At 34.1% G+C, this 13,929-nt stretch overlaps 1 protein-coding gene across 18 annotated transcripts in view; it reads right to left on the reverse strand.

Moving 5' to 3' along the window:
• Positions 1–1,492: 1,492 nt before the first annotated feature.
• The window catches only part of MYT1L (myelin transcription factor 1 like), a 265,036-nt gene continuing 252,599 nt past the window's right edge, over positions 1,493–13,929 (reverse strand). For 15 of the 18 annotated variants that reach the window (XM_087916643.1, XM_087916631.1, XM_087916640.1 and 12 more), the window contains 5 exons: positions 10,787–11,008; positions 7,287–7,378; positions 5,197–5,300; positions 4,671–4,814; positions 1,493–4,342 (listed from right to left, as the gene is read on the reverse strand). In XM_087916643.1, coding sequence (XP_087772769.1) covers positions 4,202–4,342; positions 4,671–4,814; positions 5,197–5,300; positions 7,287–7,378; positions 10,787–11,008 — 703 coding nt within the window. In that variant the 3' untranslated portion in view covers positions 1,493–4,201. Of the gene's footprint in view, positions 4,575–4,670; positions 4,815–5,196; positions 5,301–7,286; positions 7,379–10,786; positions 11,068–13,929 lie in introns of those variants that run through there. The other 3 variants (XM_087916669.1, XM_087916664.1, XM_087916727.1) reach the window with 3 other exon arrangements.

The raw sequence follows: 13,929 nt of genomic DNA on the forward strand, positions 1-13,929 counted from the left end.
GGTTATCACTGCTTCCTTGTACTTTTCTCCCTCAATTTAGTCTAAAGTTCTGGTATTTCCTGAGTGTATCTCATCTATCTTAGGAAATGTTACATCTTAGTTTTTTTTAAAAAAAACAATAGGACCAGAGAATATTATATATAGTTCTTGATCAATACTCAGTAAGAAAGGAGAATGTAGAAAACAAATGTCTGCTATTGTTTTTTTCTGCATCAACCAATAATCAAAAGTATGAATAACTTAATACTTACTATATATTTCCTTCCTTACAACATTAGTTAGTAGCCTTGATAAGAGTTGTAAACAGATGTTCAATTTATATTTCTTATTAATTTAAATTATTTAAAATATTTATTTGACAATATATCGTAACTATTGCTTGGAAAGTCATTCATTAAGAAATCACAGGAAAATGATGAAGATTTCACAAGATGTATCTTGCAATTTGTGTTTATGCCAAGTTAAGGACAATCTGTATGTTGATGCATTGCTGCTTTTGTGAGCTAATATATAGTATACCACCTGACACTGAAACCATTACAGTACATTAAAAAGGATCCTATATGTGTGATCCATGCTAATATTTCTAAAATAGTTTATTCATATGGACAATTATATCATTAAAATGTTTTTGTAAACTATTAGAGAAATTAGAGATTGGCATTGTGTAATAATTGAGAGCCATGGCATACATTAACCCTCCCGATAAATTAAATTCCTTTTTAAAAATTCATTAAAAAAAGAACCTGAAATCTTGCTGAGTTGACATATTTTGACCTTGTTGCCCAAGTCTGACACTGTTGGCCAAGAGAGAGTTGTCTGGTCCAAAGTCGTTCCAGTGGCTTTCCTGGCTAAAGCTGGACTAGAACTCACAGTCTCCCGGTTTCCAGCCTTGTGCCTTAACCATTAGACCAAACCTCAACAAAATAAACAAATAAATTTGAAAATATACAACAAAATTCAGCACTGATAAATATCAATTAGTACTATACAAAACAGGCTATAAGTACAATGAAAAAACACTATAAAATTACATGTATATGAATTGCAATGTACTGCATATTGTTGCAATGAACAGCATCACCATGATCTAATGCTCTAGAGACTTATGCACTGAAATGCGTATGAGAATTTAAGAACTGCCGCATCATTTTCAATGGTAAGCACCATAAAGGCAAATTAATATGAGTACTGTAAGATAAGCCTTAGGAAAATGGAAATGATTTTAAAAACTATGGCAAAAAGTAACTGTACATGTGAACAATTCTGACTTAAAACAACTTAAATTTTGAAAAAGTCAGCTTTATTGACTAAAAGGATGGTTTTGAGTGGTCTTTAAAAAAACAGTTATGCTTAAGAAGAATTTGATTAAACAATACAAAAAATAAAATCATTTCAGTGATAAAAATGAAAAAAGGGACCATGGCATACAGGCTTTGCTATTTTATGGGGAATATATGAAAGGTAACAATTAACCAGAGAACAGCTGTGCTACAAATGTGGCAACACATTTTATTTATTTATTTAGAGTAAGATGTGTTCACATCCAGCATGACAAAATTTGTACAAATTTCACAATTTAAAAATGAAGTTATCACAGCAACTTGTGATTTCACACATTTATAGCAAAATTAAAATGTCAACAAACCCATGCCGTGTAGTACAAAAATAAATCAAACCTCAGTTCCACAGAGAGCACAATAAGTAGTTTATACAAAATTCTGTCTTAATAAATGATCACTTAAATAAAACTTAGAAATGAAATTGAACAATAAGTTAGAATAAATAAACTCTGATGACTCACAATAATTTCAGATGAAATGTCAGCATTCTAATATGTGACACTTTTGTGATCCCTATATAATAGTCACAGATAACTTTTGATTTGATATTATGTACCAACATTAGATGAGGAGCGCGGATTTGTGCTTAAAATCCCTTTTCCATTGTACATAGGTGATAACAATAAGAATCCAAAACTGATACTATCTATTACTCTACGGAAAGCATTACTATATTGGCAAAGAAGCTGCAGACACAATGCAGTGGAAAAATGCATATGCCATTATGAACAATGAGAGCCCTCCAAGGAGGTCAGGGCCAAAGGACAATAGATATGGCAGGAGGTGAATCTCAAGCACCTTGCTTCAGCTCTCAAAAAGGCAATTCTGAGCATGGCAGCTACAACTAATAGCACAACAGAAAGGAGGGCACTGTACAGAGAAGATACTGCAGAGCCCCAAAGTAATTACATCATCTTCTCCCAGCTAGTTATTAAAGTCCTCGTGGAAAACTGTAAGCTTTTTGTACAGTGTATAGTATAAAGTGCCGCTGGGATATACATATATTTATACATATATATATACCGAGGTTGAGTATTGTATCAGAATATTTGTTGTGAGATCCCTGTAGTCTCCCCTTAGCAATAATATTGGATTCGCCACACTGGCTTCCACTCTAATTTGTTCAAATTTAGTGTCACAAACCTAATGACACAAGAAATTGCACACCTCCGTATGGATATATAGGGCAAGGTAAGTGCAAATAGTCAACTGGCACATTGTGGGGACAATGACCCTGTAAGTCCTGTTCTGCTAAAAATATTTTATTTTATTATTATTATTTTTTTACAAAACCCATCTTTTTTCATAACAAAATTTTTTTAAGTACTCTTGTACTTTTCTGCATAACATCAAGACATGGAAGGAAAAGATATGCTATCAAATTGAAATGAATTCAACATTCGACAAACACAACACACCATCTGAATTACTACTATTAAATGATAAACAAAAATGTCTCAAGAAAAGTGGTCTTATGCATACATTTAGTGCAGTTATTTTGAAGAAATAACAATCAAATTTAAAAAGTACAATACATTTTTAGCTTGAAATGATGCAATTTAAAGCAAAAAAGTGCCAAAGTATATTTAGTTACATTAATTTTTTTGATTGCATTCATTTTTTGCAATAGGTAACAGTAGAACAAATAGATAGCATATGGAAATGCTACAATTATGAATGATTGTACTCCAACCAAAAGCAGAACATAACCAGTAAAAAGGGAAGAAAGTGAAACAATCAGATTCGCTGAACTGCATTCCATTTCCTAGGTAAAGTAGCAATGAATCCTGGTCAGCAACTGCTGTAAATGACAATGTTTGGGAATTAGCTCCCAAATGGAAACCTTTTCTTTTTTACAGGCAATCTTTCTTTTAAACAATTGTGTTTTGCCTGAAAAAGGAAAGAGTGAAGTTATGAAATGATGAACTACATTGCTTTTACAGATAACTCAGATGGACACTCTTAAGAGTTCTGGAGAGACAAAGGATGTTGACTCCAAAGTGAGTTTGAAAAGTAAAGTTGAAATCTTCCCGTAGTCCACCTCTGATCAGAGTTCCTGTCATTGTGGAAGTTCCCATATTCATACCAAGTAATGCTTAGAAGTTAATTAAAAAGTGCTGTTTAAGCTGCTTTGAATCTTCTGTCAAATTTCCATGGCTTGATGTTGTCTTACAATAAATTGCTCCTTTTACATTTCACATCTAATTCATGCCCTTTTCTTAAATTTTAAAACCCCCCATTTTTATTGCCCCCACCACATACCATCCTCTGAAAACAAAAGTCACACAATATTTTCAGGCATTTTTTAAAAAATAAAGCATTTTTGCAACCAATTCTTGCTATGAAACAATATGCACACAAAATGTATTTCTTAAATCCCATAAAATCTTCCAGCAATGGGACAAATGAGCGTGTTTAAAAAGTGGCTGGAGACTGCAACATTGTCATTCAAAGCATTTTTTCCCTTTTTTTTTTCTTTTTGTCCATTTCAGTTCAAAATACTAAAACATTTAATCACTAAAGCATTAAAAAGAATTTACACTCTTTATTTTGATCAGCTTACCTCTTCAGAAATATATTTACCCCAAAAATGTGCATACATTAGCAGCTATAAACATTACATGGCATATCACACTATGTCAGCTTATATGAAAACGTACAAAATGTGAATGTATTCAAAAAACTATTCTGCAATTACTATTTTCAAAGCAAGACATAAAATTATTATGAAGTCTTGTGAGCATAACACTGTTTTAAACAGAAAGAAATATATAACACTTTCTGGTAAATTACAGCAGCAAAAAACAAGAGGCATCTTTTTTTTTAAAGGTAAGTTTTTTCACCACTATAGCAGCTGTTCACACCTGAATTCCTCTCACAGCCTGCTTTATATTTTCCAGTAGGGCTTTATTTTCTGGACTCTGATAACGATCTTGATTTGTATACATGTCCGTCAAAGTGGTCACGTAAGCATCAAAATTTTGTTCATTGATTGGTTCCTACGAGATATTAAATAGTAGTTCATATACAACTTCTAATTGCTTTTTTTTGTATATTCATATATGCAAAATAAACTATCACAGTACAATAACATATTTTGTTAATACATTTAAAAAGGCCTAGTTTAAAGCTTACTTAATTTTACAGGAGACATCGGATTTGGCCCACCATTTCTTTTTAAGCAGTTAAATTTATCTTTATGGTTTCAGGGATGATATCGCAAATCTCCATCTGCTTGAGGAGTCATAAACATAAAAACAAAAAGACATCTACTGTATGAGGTGAAGAAGACTGCCTAATTCCTTATTTGAGCCTTCAATCACTTACCATATGCGGTAGCTGGATATTAGCTAGACTATGAATTAAAGATTGGCTCAAATTGGCCAATTCATGAAGGAGAGACTCATTTTGTTGTTCAATTACTTTGTTTTCTTCTTCTATTGTCTTCAGGTTGCTTTCCATTGTGGTAATCTAAAAGAACATATGATTGCACAATGTAAAACATGACAATTTAAAAGCAAATAATTATTTAGCTCAATAATATTAGGTTGTATCCAAAGAACTTCTAATGGACTCCAGTCATGAAACCCAGTCATGCTCCCACTGAAGAAAGAGTGAGAAGTGATATTTGGCAAGTAAGTTTAGAAGCATCTTCCCAATCTAGAAAGCTTTTCAGGGGGCTATAGGATAAGGAGAAATTTGTAAAAAGTTGCATCTTTTCTATAGTACCATCCCATTTATGCATGTGTCTGGTGTGTGAGGTATATTTGGGTGTCTGTTGTATGTCTGTGTGCACACATCTGTCTGTCTTTCTTGGAAACACACTCAATTTAAGGCTTTGTAAAACTGTTACCTGAGTTCGAAGTTTAATCATATCAGCTTCCATCTGGGAGTTTGATTCATTTAGCTCTTTTATTTCTTCATCTAACTGTTTAATTTCTTCATCATTTTCTATTCCTGTTTAAGCAAAAGGAGAAAATCAAAGTAAGACGTGTATGGAAATAAAACAGGTTAAGGCGGAAGGAAATCATGTCACCTAGAATGTCACAGAATACTGATAAAGTAGCAGGGCAATTGTACTTTGCAGGTGTTGGAGACTGTATGATCTCCTTGTGCCTATGAGTTGTTTAGGGTAAGGTTGAGGATCTTCACAGACTGCTATGGCATCTGTTTTTCACCTAGCCTATTGTCTGTTCAATGAGTTTAAAGGATAAGAGAATTGTGATGACCTGGGACATAGCATAAAGGCAGCACAGTCAAATAAGCAGAAAATGTCCCTTTAATACCTCCAACTTTGCCTCCAATGTCCAGGTTACCTTCAGCTGGAGAAAAAACTCTCCCAAGAACAGTCTTTAAGTGGAGGAAATACCGTCCAAAAACAAAGTACATGCAAACTGTAACTAAAAATCCAAACGAACCACGCTGCAGTGGTTGACAGGGCAGGAGAAGGAATTGCAGACTTGAAAGCCCAGCAAAACACTCACAGTTGGGAAGACTCCAGGAACCCAGATAAGCCTTGAGGATACCAGATAGTTCACAATTTGCTCCCAACAACTTTGCTGTGTGCAACTTCCCCTTTTAAACACTGTTTTCCCAGCTGCAGCTAATGAAGGGAATCAGGGCCCTTTTCTCCCCTGTAAGCCATACAACTCACATTGCTCCCTTCTCTGTTCCTTCCTGTGTGCCCTAGGATGAAGAGGGCCTGGATCTTCCTCCAAATTCCCTCTCCCTTGCTATACCTCTCCTCTGCTCTGCCCAGCCAGCCTTTGTCCTTCTCCAGTTTCTTCCACAGCCACTGAAGCCACACTTCCACTCCCTGTCAGCTGCTCAGCTTCCTCCTCCGAATCAGATTCTGACAGAGGCATGACAGGAATTCTACATTTTTCTCTCATTCATCCTCTTGTATTTCCTTCTCTTTTTTAAAAAAGTAATTTAGATAAAAGTGATGCTTTTCTATACTCCTGTATGAATAACAATTATTCTATAGGAAGAGTTGATACTTAGATCAAACTCTAAGCATTATACTTAAGGATTATTCTATCTATATTCATGCTACTAGACTCCAATTAATTCTGATCCCTCATGGAGTCTAAGCAGTGCAGGAATATGGAAATATTCTATATGAATCTGGCAAATTCATGACAGAGTGCGTTTTTTCATGTAAGCAACTAGGACTTTTATCCTATGATTGCACATGAAATCCAATTGAAAAAGGAATATTGGGAGACAGTTGCAACCATTTCTATGACCAAGGAAACCAGTGGAAAATAGAATAGTCCTTGGTTTTTTAATGGAAATGTTTTCTTCTATTCCTTTTAGACCTTTCATTTTATTTCTTTTTTTTGGAATTTGAAATAGGAACAATCTTAATTTCTTACTGATGTATTATTTTAACTATTCTAAAATAGTTTTATTTAACAAATTTGAACATACAGTATTGTCAAAATTATAGAATTGTTTCAGATGTCTTTTAAATATTTTAAGATAAAAATTATCTCATATTTTTTGGAAAAAAATATAAATAGTAAATTACATAATAAAATTAAATAATTAAATGCAATTAAATACACTGTCAAACTAGATAGAGATAAAATTAGTGCCTCTTGTTAGCCTAAAGAATTTAGAATGAAATACAAGAGCATTTTTATATAATTTCTTGGACCCAGTGAGATTTGCTTCTCAAGAAAATGTGGCCAGAACAGTCTTCAGTTGAGAGTTTGCTTTATCACTTCAGTCCAGACCAGAAGAGGAACATGGAGTAGTGTGGATGAAGTTGTCACAGCAACAGCAGATTCATATACTATACTGATGACTTCTTGAGAAGGATTCAAAAACTGTGTTAAAAGGACTCCATGTACTGTATTATCAAAATGAGCAAATTAATCTCATTATCATGAAATAAGGTTTCAATGCCATTTAATTTCAGAAGCATTTACTATTTACCATTACTAGCCCGCTGCTTTATTGTAAGCATTTGTTCTCCCGACAGCTTTGCTCTCTTCATTGCTGATGTAGCTCTGGGGCATCCTGATAGACTGTAGACAAGCAAGGAAAGAACTATTAATTGGCCTTTGATTGTAAATCTGTCAGCTAAAGCTACCATGGAAACAGCATTAGAAGAAAATCTCTCCCAACTATCAGCAGAAGATACTGCTTTTAGAAAAGGAAATGGAAATCTTTTCAGAGAAGTTCAATCTTTTATATTTAATATTCTATAATTCACATTTGCATATACAAACAAGAGATACATTCACTATAATATAAACATTAACCGAGAAAATATAGTAGCTAAGAAAAATATTTAGTTTTGTTCAAAGACATTAATATGTTGTCATATAATATTTGATACACTATTTTTATGCTCTTCACTACATGGAACCTAACTTACAGATATTCTAGGGTATAGAAAATTAAATATTAAAATTGAAATATTGGTGTTAATATAATTTTGCCATTAAAATCTACCTGCTACTTAAAATAACAGATACTGTTATAGGGGGGAAATGCCTTATTTTCAAGCAGTGAAATGCTGTAACAGCAACCAGGTTCATCATCAACATTCTGAGATGAGATAAGCCTAGTCTAAATAAAAATGAAAACATGAAGGATCTATGAAATCACCCTCAACTTCTGGTCTTTTTGGCAATGACATGGAAACAGTTCACTATTTTTTTTCTGGGATATATGCAATTTTTTACTCTTTGTTCTCACTGTAGGCTCCCAACCATCAATTGGTTGCAACTGGCTCTAGGATCAATCAAAGTAACTTATAGTCTGCTGTGACAATAATTAGAAAAATATTTGTCATAAAAATAAAACTATTAATTGGAGGCTTATTGGAACTATCTCTAAAGTATATATTTCCAAAGAATATGAATTAATAGCTTGATCCTTATCTTAAAGAAGTGATGTGTATAATTTATACTTATTTTCCCCAATCGATAATAACTTGATTTCATTTTCTTGATACCACTAGACCAACTAACTGGTTTAAATGCAGGGACATACAGTCTACTGCTTTGGACACCTGATCGGCCCCAAAAATGTCTAGTACATTTTTGAACCAATACAATAGAAATTTAACTGGTAAACAAAAGCATATTGTTCAGTAAATATGGAAGACCACTTGTTGTATCTATTTGCTTAGAAAAAGATTGATGCACATATGAATCTAAAAACTAAAAGATTAAGAGAATTAATCAAGATATAAATATGATGAGAGGTTCCGAATGTAGAATGGACTATTTATCGGTAGTTTTACGGTGGATCTTGGTTAAAATTGAACATGAAAGAAACAAATCTGAAAGTAGATTGACTACAGGAACGGAAACAAGGCATCTATTTTATTTATTTATTTTTATCCTCCCTTTATTATTTTTATAAATAACGCATAGCAGAGAACATACCTAATATACTTTCCTCCTCCTATTTTCCCTTCAATGACTCTGTGAGGTGGGTTGGGCTGGGTGGGAGTGTGATTAGCCCAAAATCACTATAGCTGACCTTCACACCTAATGTGGGACTAGCCTGATTCCTTAACCACTGGGCCAAAAGTAATAGTTTAATCACCATACTGAATGACTGGAGAATGGCTGAAGGGAAGGATGGGATAGATATTGGAACGGAGTCAAAAATTATATTATGGATTGTCACAAAAATATGTGGAATTGCAACTAATAGGATATATGGAAAAAAGATGCTTGGTTGAAAGAGGTTGTGGATGAGAAAAAAATAGCATATATAAAAATGCTGTAAAAAATGAAGATAAGAGAAAGGTATATTGTGACCTATATAGACAAAGCAAAGAATGTAATAGTAAAATGTAAGAGTAAAAGTAGCAGAATAAATGTAGATTACTTTTAATGGGAATTAAACAGCATTTGTGGAGTGGATGAAAACAGATAAAAAGGTGCCATCAGCAGAGTGAATGGAATCAAGGATAAAAGTAAGGAAATTATTTTGTATGAAGCTGAATGCTGGAAGGAGTATAGTATTATAAACATTCTAGAATACTAGATTCTAAAGATGTGTTAGTGAGTAGATAACTTAAGAGATGTGTATGATAAAGAAAGAAGGGGTAGGATCAAAAAATTAGACACTGCATGTATGTAAAACTGAGTACAAAAAGGAATGACCAGTATAAAACAAGGATGTTACGGTGGTTTGGTTAACTGGGAATTAATAAGATTGAAATGATAAAAGAAATATATAAAGGAAGAATGACTGGGTAGAGAGGAAAGGGAAGACTGAGAAAGTTAAAACTGAATCAAGAAATGGTGATTAGAGAACAAAATGCAATAAAGGAAATGATGTATGGGTGGGAGGGATCAAGAATGGTTTGCAAGGATAGAAAATATTTAGAAGTATAATGAATAAACTGGTATAAACTAGATTTATTTAGTGTTTCTCTTCTTTTGCCTTACCTCCACTTTATTTATTCTTTCTGCTTATTACTTTTTTTTGCAATTTGAACAATGTTTTTTATTCTGAAAGAACATAGTGTGATGGGAACATATACTGTAAACACTGTTTATTCTTTATTTTATATTTATATTTTATATAAATTTTATATTTATAAAATTTAGAGTGCAGAACAAAATACTAATAATTATGATTTAGAATGATTGACAAGCTGCTGCTTATTCACTCCAGATTATCTTGGAAATGACATGTTCTTTTTAAAAAAAAATCAGAAAAATACAAATAATTTTACAAGCTTGATTTACCAACTCCAGAGCATCTTCTTAAACACAAGGATTCTTTAAATATCCTATTATTTTGTTCAGCAAGTACATTTGAAAAGATTGGGGGGGAAAATCACATTCCACATCAGAATCTCTTGCTTCTGTTCATTCAAAAGCCGCTTTACAAAGAAGAAAGGACTTTCAATTCAAAACAGAGAAGAATATAGGCACAGCCATGATTGTTTTTGCTTTGAGAGAAATGTCTGCAGTTTATTTCAGGCATTGATTACAGCAAATATTGACAGTTTCTCTATCCGCTATTAGTTCATAAATCTGCCTCTCAGTTGAAATGAATGGGATACATTAGAGTCTTCTGTGCTCTACAGCTGTATCAGATGAAAAGTTCACAATATGGAACTTTATTGTCAATTTGTTATATGTAAACAATACCAGGGATAGAGTATTACTATGATAGATTCATGATTAAATCTCCAGAAAGAACCACAGGTTTGACATTAAGCAATTTTTATCAACTTATCTAGAACTCTTGATCAACTATGCCTCACAAAATAATAACTATAAAACATTATTATAACACATGCATAATATAACCAATAAAATTCATGCTTAAAAAAAAATTACATAGGAACAATAGATAGATGGATGATGGATGGATAGAAAGAAAGAAAGAAAGATAGATAGATAGATAGATAGATAGATAGATAGATAGATAGATAGATAGATAATGCCATTACTCACCTCCTATGTGTAAGAAAGCTACCACTGACGTGTCCAGAGCCATCACATCCTGGTGTTGGACATGACATACCTTCCGTCTTCACTGACTTCCAAGAAAACTGGGAGCCATTCAGATACCCATCCTTTTGCCTTTTAGTAGCAAGAGGGCACCCTGATGCACTACGATGAGATGCATATTTCCCAGTTATGTGACCCTGACCATCACAACCAGGAACTGGACATCTGGATAGCAGATAGATGAAATTAACTTTACTGTCTTGCCATCATATACCTGGCAGCCTCTACAACAAAGTCAAAATAAATCTCACATAAAAAAAAGAACAATCATGCTTTATGGTTTAAAAACAAAACAAAACAATAAGAACACCAACCAAGAAATGCAACGCAAATGTAAAAGATGTTCATGGAATTAAGAAATAACCTTAATGTACATATACTGGAATGTTGCACCACCAATCTAAGAAAGATCTGTTACAGTGGAAGCAGATTTTCTCCTTTCTGAATAATAGACAGTAAACACAGAATCCTTCTGTGAAGAAAATGGGTGGTTTCTAAATTTGATAAAATAAATAAAATAAATAAAATAAATAAGCATGCTAGTGTAGCTAGTAATAATATCCAGATTTTCCACTTACAGCAAATGTAGCTTTTTATTTTTATTTTTTGGGTATTCAATAGGGAATGTCAACTCTATAACTGTTTTTCTAAATAAGCAGACAACAAATATAATATTTATGAATCAGCTCTCCATCGACATGGATAGCTCCTTGCTTGTACAAGGAGTACTCAATCCACTGTGAGACTGTACCCTCAGCACAGAAAGTCACAATCTGAATTAGCTTGTCCCTACAAATATTCAACTTTGGAAAATTACTTGGGAAATATATACTCTCATTGTTACTATTCATGTATTTCTTTTTTTTCCTCTATCCTTTGCCTGAGAAAGTGATTGGGCCAAACCACTAGTAAAAGATTGACTCTGGTTAGGCTGGCCCATTGGCAAAACAACCATGTTGCTTCTCAGACTCCACCTGCTTCCAGCAAATAACACATGATTGTGCAAACCTATAAGCTCCAGGTATCTATAAAGAGATGGAATAGATTGACTGATTGTAGAATAAAGAAGAGTGAGAGACACGGCATGCTTCCCAAAAATTCCTTGTTGATACTCTGCTGGCTAATCATTTAGATGGCAGGAATCTTCAAAGTCAGATAGTCCACTTTACTCTGAGTAAAACCTGAGTTAGCTTTAACATCACACCCCCTATTTTAATACTTTGCTTGTTTAAAACCCTTCTACTGTGTTCTCTGAGATTCCAGTAGTCATTGCCTGCAAAATCTGAATGAGAATTATTCTTGCCCTGTTTATCTCTGCCTTTATTTTTTGGTCGTTCCTACAGCAGTGTCCAGCCAGTGGCTGACATCTTAAAAGCCCTGGAGAAACTATGAAGGAAGAAACTAAAATGATATTTCATCAAACCACTGAATTGTGACCATGTGCTCAGAGACTATGTGTCAACCCTGGAGCTATCTTTAAGCATTTTCAGGGGTGCCACAGAGAGGCTGGATGGATCTGTGGGAAAGGGAAGGGGGAGTACAGATAGTTGGGGAATATGTAGCCAAAAGAACATTCTTTCTTCTGGGAACCAAGGACACTCTCACCATGGCCTGGAGGGGAGTCACCTGGGAGGGAGAGTGTAACCTAACTGAGGCATGTGATAGTTGTTTGTAATAGGGGGAAGACTTTGTATTGGGTGGGGAAAACCCAGGGGACTTCAGAGTTGGGTTTTCACCAGCTGTGCCAATATGACATGCCTAATAAATCTATACTTCAAGGAAGCCTCTGACCTTGGAGTTTTGTTTCCGTTTGGGCTGTTACTTGGACCCCTGACACTATGCAGCACTGTTAATAATGTTTTGGATATCATGTTCTTTTCCTCTATTCTTTACTGAGTGCCTTTTATGGGGGCAGTGCTAAAAATTCTACTGTACTGTAGAAATGAATGAAATGAGTGCAAGCAGAAAAAGAGAAGAAAACATTGCTGCAGTAGCTTTCCATTCTGAAAGCATCATTCACCTAAGTGCTCATATGGTTGAAGAGCCATCATCACATTTCAGTTATTCTTCTCCCTTTCATAACTCATGAAGAACATTTTGGCCCAGCGTGTTCCTTTTTTTCAGCTTACCCAATTGTACTCTGCTAAGAAATGGAGGGAAAATAGATAGCAATTCCCATGTTTCACTGATATAACTTTCTAGATATTTAGTGCTGATAGTTATACATTTATTGATTCAGAATATTTCATTGTTTGGCATTCCCACATCAGAAGTAGGAGAGTCAAAACTTTCAAGTAATACCCTCGTAACACGCACTAGAAAATATAGGCAGAAACCAGGCAAAGAAATTCAGTGAAACTTTTAATGAAAAACCCCCCTTTCGATTAAGAATTAATTATATTGCTGTTGTTTGGCCAGGATTACTGCACTGAAGTCATACAAATATGCTGATAAATTTTAAATAGAGGAAAGTTAAGCAGCAATGAAAAGCAACTTTCCTTGAAAATAATGAATTCTACTGAGGAGGTAGGCTAACAGTAAGACACTGACATGTAATATAGCAGCCAAGTAGACTGCACATAGGCAAGCCAGACAGGAGGAAGCAAGTTATTGAGAAGAACATAACTTCTGATCTTGACAAAATAAACCAAAATTTAACAGAACAAAAAATTGAATTAAAAGGAATAGCAGATGGAAAAAAAACTCAGAAGAGACATCAGCTGTGGCTGTAGAGTGGTGATTGGCTGGTGCTCACTGTGAAAGGTTGGGAAAGTTGGGTAGTAAGAAGTTAACTCTTATAAAAACCAAGTGAAACACTAGATTTGGAGCAAAAGTCCATGACAGAGTCATTAATGTAGAAAATCCTCTTTCGCTGCAAACACTAACTACTAATTCTTCCACTATTGCTATAGAAGAACTTTTCTTCCTTCTGCTGAAATCATTATTGGACTAAGGATGTAATGGTAGGAGAACCATTATTTCTGTTTTTGCAATCTTCTGGATTCCTAGCCAGGACAAATAAGCATAGCTTTTCCATGCAATAAGAGTCAGACATTCCCTTAGGATATTAGCAGGTGTATTATAAA

The sequence above is a fragment of the Pseudonaja textilis genome, chromosome 1, assembly GCF_049901715.1.
Source record: "Pseudonaja textilis isolate UNSWEBS1 chromosome 1, rPseTex1.2, whole genome shotgun sequence".
In the NCBI taxonomy this organism is placed as follows: Eukaryota; Metazoa; Chordata; class Lepidosauria; order Squamata; family Elapidae; genus Pseudonaja; species Pseudonaja textilis.